Genomic DNA, 10,594 nt, shown 5'->3' with positions numbered 1-10,594 from the left:
TGAGAGAACTTGCACTAGTGAAACTATGAACCCTAGGCCTTGTTTCCTATCTTTGCAATACCGTTTACGCTCACTTTTATCATTAGTTACCTTGCTGTTTTTATTATTTTAGATTACAAATACCTTTATCTACCATCCATATTGCACTTGTATCACCATCTCTTCGCCGAACTAGTGCACCTATACAATTTGCCATTGTATTGGGTGTGTTGGGGACACAAGAGACTCTCTGTTATTTGGTTGCAGGTTTGCTTGAGAGAGACCATCTTCATCCTACGCCTCCTATGGATTGATAAATCTTAGGTCATCCATTTGAGGGAAATTTGCTACTGTCCTACAAATCTGTGCACTTGCAGGCCCAACAACGTCTACAAGAAGAAGATTGTGTAGTAGACATCAACAGGGTCGGCAATCCTATTGACCCCGCATGACCTATGCGATATGATGAGGTCGTCCTGCGGGCACATTGAGCACGGACGTTTGCTTTGTTTTTCTTGGTTGTGATGGTCTCTTTCCCACGGATATGAACGTGAGTCTCCATACTTTTTTTTGGGTTTAAATCTTGCACGCCTCAACTTCTCACGTATGTATCTCTCCCAATCTCTTGCATATCTTTTTTATGCCTCTATCTCTCATGTTTGACTCACTTCTCATGTACCCTTCTCTTTCATGTGTCTCTCTCAAACTCTCAGATCTCTCTCCTCTAAAAAGCCTGGATGACCAAATAAAAAACTACGAACATTTTCAAGAAAATCATTTGAGCCTTCCTTCTATTTTATTTAATTGCCTTTTCAAATTCCTTTTGAGCCTTTCAAAAACCCCATGCCTTTTTCTACTTCAAGGTAGACCTCCAAACTTTGCCGATATTTCTTCTATCTTTTCCCCAAGTTCCATTAAAAATCTCAATATTTTTGGACACTTATAAAACCTAGTCCTAGAGTTTGAATTTAAACTTTCAATCATGCCCATTTATATTTTATGGATCACGATAATTTTTGTGAGTCCAGGGAAAATAACCCCATGCCCAAACTCTTTTCCTAGAGCTCCTTTTCTTTCTTCAAATCTCTGGGTTCTTTTTCAGAAATAGAAAAAGTGAAAAACTGAAGGAAGAGAGGGAGAGACAGCGCCTGCCGGCCCTTTTGGCCCAAGGCCCAGCCGCACCTCGTCAACCCTAGCCGCCAGGGGAGAGGCTCGCTCGATCCCGATCCCCACTCTTCCGAGCCCCCTCGTCCTCCTCTCGATCCCCAGCCACCAGAGACACGCACGAGAGGTTCGGCCGCCGCCGCCCCTCGCACGCTTGCCTCCCGCCGGAAACTTCGCCACCCGATGCCGTGCCTCCGGCAAGCTCCGCCTCTCCTCCTCCCGTTTTCCCTCCTCGCGTCGTCCTGCTCGAAGCAGCCATGCTCTGCCGTGGTCCGCGGCGAGCGTCGCTAACCCCGCGCCTTCCCTGCCGCTCCCCTACCCCATTGAGGACGAGGCTGGCGAGTCCTGCCGTCGTCCCGAGGTAATCCGCTGCCGTCCCTCTCCTCGTTCCCTTTCTCTTCTCTGCCATGGCCACCCGCAGGAGCTCGAGCTCGCCCCGCACCTCCTTCCTGTCGTCCTTCTCGCCGTCGCCTGGCTCCACGCCTCCCCATACCCTGCAAGTCCCGCCACGCCACCCTCTTCTGCATCGAGACGCGTCGCCGCCTCAAGTGCCTGCCTCGCCACCCCATGCGTGGATTCGGTCGCCCTCGAACCATTCCCACCGGAATCCGGCGTGATCCGGCCGGAGAATGAACGCCGTCGCGGCCTGGAACCTCCCCTGCATGCATCTTTGTGGCTGCACGCCGGCGCAGCTGGGACCTCCCCTGCTTGCATCTTCGTCGTTGCACGCTTGTTTTTAGTAAAATTGAAACGTTTTTCTCAGATTAAAAGAGGACTGCGGGTTAGATAACTAAAACAGCAGGGACTTTTGTGTAAAAACACCGTGACAGTGAACCCGGAGACCCAATCCATACTTTTTTTTTTGAGACAAATCCATGCTTTGAGAGGAGAGATAGCACAGACTCAAATAAAAAAAGCAGAAAGAAGGGGCCTTACTGATAGTTTGGGCCTCGGCTATTTCTGTGGCCCGAACCGAGAGCCCAAAAATTCTCGTACCAATAATTTCTTTACTTTATTGTATTCGCCGGTCTTTCCCATAAATAATACCAAAAAGGACACGGGCCGTGGACCAAACTCTTTTCCCCCAAATTTCCCCTCTTCCCCCTCCCCACCCCTCGATCTGATCTCGATTCATCTACCCCTTCTCCCCGAATCCTCAATTCGACACCAGATCCGGTCCTCCCTCGCCGAGGCCTCTCTATTGGTACCGATTTCGCCCCGTATCGTTGATTCTGTGTGTTCCCGAGATTAGGGTTTCGAGGCGCTGAAATCGGGTACCGATTGGCTCGATTGAGGCGGGATTTCTCCAGGGGAGGCTGGTCTGTGGTTGATTGGTGGCTCTGAGATCCTATTATTGCGGTTCCTTTCATCGAATTTGCGCGATTTGTTTGCTAGGGTTTCGTCGTTTCCCTCGCGTCCAACCCTCCGACGACCCCTCATCGCCAGTAAGTAGTCCCTCCCCTTGCTTGATTTTTGATTTCTTATATTCGAGAAAGATAGATCTAAAATTGACCAGGCTTGGATTCATCGGGACCTTAATTTAATTTGACTTATTTTTCATGCGGCGAATTTAATTTTGACTTATTTTTCATGCGGTGAATTTGATTTTGACTTTAATAGGGTAGACAAACCTATTTGAATTGACCGGTTGATCCATGGATGTCGTATGGAGCTTGCTTCCAAATTCTCACAGGGAGATCACGGCCGTGTATACTGCCTGTGTTTGCCCATACAAATATAATTGAATAAACTTCTCTATGTGTTGCACCTTCTATAGTTTAGTGGGAGAACGTCGCATGTGCGGAAACAATGTTATGCACTTGGTTGAAAACATGAGATGCAATCGATTTGTGCACCCTACTTTGGTGATGCGCACTTGAAGGTTTGTACGTCAGTGTGGTCGGTGGTAGTGTTCAACTTGGATGTTCATTTGCAATTGGTATAATAAGTAACACAATACGTTTCCTCTTCACGATGTTTAGCTATCGTTCTAGTCCTGTACAGTGATCACCCGGTGCAATATAGTTGTATCTATTTGCCATCATTTTGTTATCTAATGGAAGAGTTCTCTTCCTCAGGAGCATTATGTTGCATCAAGAAAATAGTGAGGTTTATGTGAGGCACCACTCTGAGCAGCTTGCATGTGGCAATCTGAGGGGAACCGATGATGGGCGCTCAAACTTCCTTCCTGGGAAATACCATATTGCAACAGGTAACGGCTGCCATTTCCGTTCGCCTTGTACAAGCATGCCTAGATTCTTGTGCCAGATTGTGTGCAATTAAAGTTTGTCAAATGAATGTAAACTAGCCAATCTGATGAATAGTTGGGCCTAATTTTGGAATTTCAGAATGGAATACCACAGCTTGTCTAGTTAATACTACCAGTGCTGTTAAAGAAGTGACAGTCGATCATTATAAGAGACCTGCCTCTAGTGGTTTCCCAGACATGTTGGACTGCAAACGGATGAAGCAGGAAGAGCAAAGTAAGACATGTTAACTCGCAACCTTTTATGGAAGTTCATACTCTGTCATTTACAGAAACTTTTGATACTCTGCTTCTGTACACTTTACACTTTGCTTCCATACACTTGACACTTCCGCCATGAGGACTAGTTTCCCCAAAGGGTTCTATTAAATCTACCCATCACCCCTACGTGACCTTGTTATGCATGATTGAGATAGTATGGTGGGTATTTTGGCCATCTTTGTGTAGAGGTTTAATTTCCCTGTTGCGTGTGGCTGTCCATTACTGCCATGTGTTCCTATATATAAAACCAAAGTGCTGATTGGGTTCATATTTTCTCCATTTCAGCTGTATCTGAGAAAGATAATGCAGCAGATGCTGACATAAATGTTCCAGAGTATGGATCATACAAGACATGGGAGAGAATCTCCGATCCACCAGCGTACGGTAGTGAGGAAAGTGAGGATGAAGGTGTAGATCCACCCGTTAATTTTTCACTAGCCCAAACTTATGTTGAAGATTACCTGCGATCTGCAAGTTATTATCAAAGGGAAGACATTTACTCGTCTGTTAGCCTTTGCCCTACAAGGAAAACTGTTCCAATTGGGCCAAATTATCAGGCTGAGTTGCCAGAGTGTGCATCTGGTAATTGTAGGAGCTCAGTTGATGGTAATGCTGATGTGTCATCATCTTCTCACATATGTGATATAAAGGAAGCCGGGAGTGACAAGTGGATTAGGAACTCTGTTATTCCAATGCCTGGTTCTGTTGAGTTATCTTCAGTGCTGAAACCTGTTTGCTGTAAGACAGATTGCAGTTGTGTTGATGAAGGTTCGATTGCGTGCGTGAGGAAGCATGTGAAGGAAGCAAGAGAAAGACTAATGAGTGCCCTTGATCTGAACACCTTCAAAGAGTTAGGATTCTTTGACATGGGAGAGGAGGTGGCCTTGAAATGGACTGAAGATGAAGAGCATTTGTTCCAGGATGTGGTATCATTAAACCCTGCCTCTCTTGGAAGGAACTTCTGGGATGAACTTCTGCTTGCCTTCCCATTGAAGACTAACAAAGAGTTAGTGAGCTACTATTTCAATGTCTACATGTTGAGGAAGAGGGCTGAGCAGAATAGGTTTGATCCAATGAATGTTGACAGTGATAATGATGAATGGGAGGGAAGAGATGATGACGAATTTGCTGTGACAGAAAGGGCTGGTGAGGATTTGCTGCTCGAGTCTCTTACTGATCAAGATGATGGTGCATGCAATCAAGTTCCCCTCCAAGGAAATATGCATGAAGAGTCTGGTGAGGAGGATGAGTTTGACTGTTCTAGTGGTGACAGGCAAGAAAATTGCTGCGTGGAGGGGAATGTCATGGTGTCCCTTGTGGACGTTAACCAGGGGGCAACCATTTTTGACGCAGATGCTCAAGACGACTCGTGCACATCATTTGAGGCTCCGCATGTTTGTACCACGGATGGCACACCCACTGATATTGCTGGAGACCACTACCGGGATGTTGGCTTTGGTAGCGTTGCAGATCATGGATACTTTGGTGGCCATTGCGACCCGAAAACATGGGATATTGGTTTCAGTAGCGTTTGGGAGAAAGATGAATTTCTTTCGACAAACAATGTGATAGAAGAGGTGTTTGGAAAGGATTCTTGTGAAAATGGAAATGACTCTTCTACTGCCCAGGGCATCATGTAAAGATGATCCGGGTTTCTGATGGAGAGCGAAGGCCGAACCTGCTTTTGAAATTTGTGCAGTGGTAGCTCTTCGTTTTTTTGACTATGATTCACTTGCCTGTAGAAATCCCGCCTCTGTCTGTCCCGAGAACATCTGTTTGAGAAATGTAATTTCATTCTCATGATGAATGTCTGTCTATTTGTAGTTATCCATCATCAGTCGATGATCTCCTGTAGCCTGTTGTAGCCTCTATGTACTGTTGTCATGACAAGTTTCAAGGCCTGAGCATTTTTGCATATGCTAGCGACGGTCAATATGATATAGATGTTGCTCTAATATGCTTGACAAATTATATTGCTTTCCTTCTACTTGCATCTTTTCTATATAAGTAGATGACACTCCCAAAGCAGGGTTGTGTGAACAGATGGTCAACCATGAAGTCTTGCTCTCGGTTCTAGGTTGCACAAGTTTTCGTGGCAAGTTTTTTTTTTTGCTACACCTGACAAATACTGAACTGCAAATTTATTACTTCCACTTATCTAACCATGGGATGTCAGGTACTAGATCTCATCCCACTTTTTTTTCTTTGAAAAGCCCATCCCCACTTTTGATACCCAGCTAAACTCATCCATAGCAATATGTTCTTCCGCGAACCAACCTGGATGGTTCGGAGAACAGTCGTATCCCTTCAAGTCCTAGGCTTGATTGGTGCTCGTATTTTCTGGATTTATTTCAGACTTTTCAATGATATTTGTTGAGTGGGAGAAGACATTCCCATCGACTACGAGGCGCGTATGATGATTTTATCAATCAATGTTAATATGTTATGCCGACACGGAGGTGCGTGTGTTCATAGAGGTGAGTGTATGTTCATGTATGTAAGCGATTTCGATCGTATTGTGTTAAAAAAATGTTCTTCATACACATGCATTTTATCATCATAATAATTCAAATCATATTGTTTCAAACACACATAGCTCAACATCAATTCAAATCCACGACATATGCAATTTAAATTTAAACACAAAAAATGGTCCAAACGCATCGAAGTATTCTTCTCTTCTCTAACCATCAGAAGCCAGGTACTAGATCAATGGATGTCCCTTGTCGTCCACTTCTCTCGTGTATTTGCAGGGGTGATATTTCAGGGCGAGCGTCTAGACGTGAAGTTTTTGTTCCTAGTTCTCATGAAAGTAAAATGCATTGGTAATCATTATACTTGTATCGTAGGTTTACTTTGGTCATCGCAGGTTTACTTTTTGTGCTTATACGGTCACTGACTCACCGTATAGCTCTGTATTTTATCTATGTTGACCAGTCAAGCAATCTATCTCCCATTCTCTTCTTATCCCACGTGGATCCCATCGCAGTGGAAGAAAGAAATAATGGACAATAAAATCTTGTGGGTGATATTATAGGGTACACGTCTAGATGTGGAGTTTTGATTCATAGTTTTCATAAGAGTAAAATGCATTGGTGGTCACTGTACATGTCTCACAAGTTCATTTTGGTCATTGTACTTAAGATTACTGGCAAGACACGTTGTATGTGAGCTCGATCTCACATGCACCCTTTGCTACAGTAAAATCGAAAAAAGTATTTAAAAATTCAAAAAAAAATCTGAATTACTTTGGCAACAAACATTGATGTGTGTTTCACATGCCTGCCAATTTCCGGGATGAAATGACATTTGTGGAGGTCTAGGAAAAAAACAAAATCATGCTTCAAAAAAACTGTTTGGAAGCATTTTGGAGCATTAATTTTCTTTTGCCGTGACCTGCATAAATGTCATTTTGTCATGAAATTTTGCACGCATGTGAAAGACACATCAATGTTTGTTGGCAAGAAATTTCATATTTTTAGAACTTTTTAAATAATTTTTTGAATTTACTGTAGCAAAGGTTGCATGTGAGCTCGAGCTCACAAGAGCACTTTCGGTCAATATGGTCACTATGTATAAGTTTTGGTGATTATATGGTCGCCGACTCACTATATAGCTATGTATTTTATGAAAATTGGTTGGAGCCCGTGCTCAGCTGCTCCCGAAATCACCATCGTCCAGGCGCATGTGGATTCACAAACGGAGCCTGATGATAAGACATAGCGATTTAATTACGGGCAAATCAGACATCTTACTGATCATGCTATAATCTTCGCAAAAAGAAATCTTATCCAATTTTCCCCAAAGAACCTGAGGAGGTACTTACTAAGAAGGGGGCGCCTCAGGGTTGAGCTTCCATGTGAGCTGTGCGCGGGTTGAGTCGGGGAATCCGATGCTGGAGCTCACCACCATGCCTTGTTGAACTCCGGCCACCAAGTTCCTGCACACATCCTGGCCTGCGGTTTGAATCCTCTGGCTCTGGTGAACTGGAATTCCGAGATGGAAGTAGAGCCAAGGCGTCGGATCTGGATGTTCAGCGGCAAACCTACGGACCATCGTACGAATCAGCGTCGGCGTGCGCAAACAAAACTTGTGTTACCAATCTAACGACAGAAACTGCAGCGGCAAGTGTAGAATGGTAGACAATATGTATGGGATGCTCATTGGTCTACTGGATGTCTGGATTTAGTAGGAACTTCAGCCCATTCGCCTTCATTTACGCGTCACCGGAATAAGCCGCCGCTGCCACGCACACGAGCAGAGGGGCATAACTGCAATGACGAATGAGACCTTCCGATGCCACAACCTTCTCGATCGGCGACTATGTTCCCATGGGTCAGGGCGGAACCATACCCACACGTGTCACGCACATGTTGTAGTCAGATAAGGATTGCATAAACGTCATGTACCATGGCTAATGGCCTAGTAGACAGTCCGTCCCGTGGCTCAGCATCGTCCCACAACGCCACACCCCGACAATCTACGCAAAGGGCCCACAACCAAGCACTGTACAAGCCCGTATAACATCTTTATAGACCTTTTCTGCTGGTCACGTTCTTCTGTGTCAGAGCGAATTAATATCATCCCGAGGCATGGACGACCGGCGCAGATTTTCTGTGTAGCTGCGTCCGAGCACCAAAACGCCATGTCCTGTATTTTATCTATGTTTATCGATCAAATAGTCTCTACCTCACGTGGGTCACAGTAGTTAGTAGATGGAAGAATGAAATGCCCCACGTTCTCTTCCTACCCCATGTAGGTCCCACATGTTAGTGCAGGGAAGAAAGAAATAATGGACAAAATCTTGTCCAAGTGGTGAGTCAAACCTAACACAAGATAAATTCACCCGCGGTCACCAGCCGTCACTGACTCATCCCCAAAATTCACATCGGTCACTGGACTCACAATACCCGAATTACGGTCACTAACCTAGAAAAAGTATGGTCACCGCATATGCTTATCACTGGATTGACTATTCGTCACCCAGGGTGAAGAATTCTTATTCTTCACCTCAGCCAACTCACACAATGGGTCGAACCAGCCTCCATCCACAGTAAGAATAAAATGCTTGTGAGGTAAGTTTACGTTCCTTAGAATTCGATGAGAACCGATGGTGTGTGGGGTAAGATTTGGCTGCACCTGAAGTAAGATTATACAGTACGAAAGGAGAAATTGCGCCGTAAGATTACTGAATGTTCTTTTTGGGCAAGGGCTGCGTGGTTAGACGAGTCTGAACTCAAGTAACCAAGGGTGAGATTTGTCAAAGTAAGGTACGTGGAAACCAACATAATTAAAACTGATTATTACTAGTAGTACTTGAGATCACAGTTGTTCATTATCTGAGCTAAACTATAAATTCGTTTAGCTCACAATAGCGTAACAAGCCAGAGAAGCTGGTAACTAGCTTAGATAAGCACCGATTTTTAGTATCGTTTCCGGATCAGCAAGTATAGACCGCGGGAAAACAAAAATGCTCAGATGGCATTCCATCAGCAGCCGGAAATAAATAGCCACGAAGATAAATTTGGACAAGATATTAGACTGGAGCAAAGAGTAAATTAGATCCATCCAAGACATTTGCACTACACTATTTCGAACGACAAACAGCCGACAATGTGGGTGACGAATCCAAGAAGCGTACAAGCAGAGTCATAGACAAGTTACAATAACTGGCAACAAGAAAAAACATCTTCGCAAAAAAAATAAATCATCTTCTACATAGGAGCAGCTTTCTAATTTTTGGAGAATACAGAAGTGCAGCTTGAAAGCAAGTTTTTGTACATCTGGATGCTTGAACTTCGAATCAAGTAAAGGATTAGTTTCATTCAAATCGTGGAAAACGTAGGAAAGCTCTTCAGCCCTGTACTGATTTGCCTTTGTCTGCAATACACGATTATCGATTAGAGCTGTAAGAATTCGTGGGATAACACAATCAGAGAGTAAGTAGATTAAAAAAGGATCAATGTTACAATGACGCTGACCATCTTCACCATCATAATGGCGCAAGAAAAGGAAAATGACAGGATCTGACAAAAAACATCTAGAAAGACTTCGGATTGAACACATATAATGTGGGTAAAGAGATATTGCAATCTGAGTATCTGGCTTGTGGTTTAGGTACTCTGTTGGAAAAGGCAGTGCCTAGGAGGCGCTTAGGCACGCTTAGGCGCTAGGCGATGGCCAAACGCCTCGCCTAGGGCATAAATGGAAGTCTAGGCAGGGTAAGCAACAAATTGTTTACCCAAGCGAGAAATCATGAAATATTGCACTAAAATGCCAAACATGACACATTCAAATGGTAGCAGCCGGTAGATAACTTAATTATCTGGCCTAAATTAACATCAATAAACATATAATAAGCCCAATATGAAGGAAATATGCCCTAGAGGCAATAATAAAGTTATTATTTATTTCCTTATATCATGATAAATGTTTTTTATTCATGCTAGAATTGTATTAACCGGAAACATGATACATGTGTGAATACATAGACAAACATATAGTCACTAGTATGCCTCTACTTGACTAGCTCATTAATTAAAGATGGTTATGTTTCCTAACCATAGACATGTGTTGTCATTTGATTAATGAGATCACATCATTAGGAGAATAATGTGATTGACATGACCCATCCCGTTAGCTTAGCACTTGATCGTTTAGTATTCTGCTATTGCTTTCTTCATGACTTATACACGATCCTGTAACTATGAGAATTATGCAACTCCCGTTTACCGGAGGAACACTTCGTACTACCAAACGTCACAACGTAACTGGGTGATTATAAAGGAGTACTACAGGTGTCTCCGAAGGTACATGTTGAGTTGGCGTATTTCGAGATTAGGTTTTGTCACTCCGATTGTCGGAGAGGTATCTCTGGGCCCTCTCGGTAATACTCATCACTTAAGCCTTGCAAGCATTATAACT

The 10,594-nt window shown here is 43.8% G+C and overlaps 1 protein-coding gene across 1 annotated transcript; it reads left to right on the top strand.

Moving 5' to 3' along the window:
* Window positions 1–2,194: 2,194 nt before the first annotated feature.
* Window positions 2,195–5,641, top strand: LOC119308053. The gene is made up of 4 exons (XM_037584162.1): window positions 2,195–2,588; window positions 3,222–3,355; window positions 3,492–3,626; window positions 3,956–5,641. Exons 2-4 carry the CDS (start codon window positions 3,229–3,231, stop codon window positions 5,308–5,310), a joined length of 1,617 nt encoding a protein of 538 aa, XP_037440059.1. The 5' UTR covers window positions 2,195–2,588; window positions 3,222–3,228; the 3' UTR covers window positions 5,311–5,641.
* The last annotated feature ends 4,953 nt before the right edge of the window (window positions 5,642–10,594 follow it).

Source organism: Triticum dicoccoides, chromosome 5B (genome assembly GCF_002162155.2).
Source record: "Triticum dicoccoides isolate Atlit2015 ecotype Zavitan chromosome 5B, WEW_v2.0, whole genome shotgun sequence".
Classification (NCBI taxonomy): Eukaryota; Viridiplantae; Streptophyta; class Magnoliopsida; order Poales; family Poaceae; genus Triticum; species Triticum dicoccoides.
This window is presented reverse-complemented; position numbering and strand designations above follow the sequence as displayed.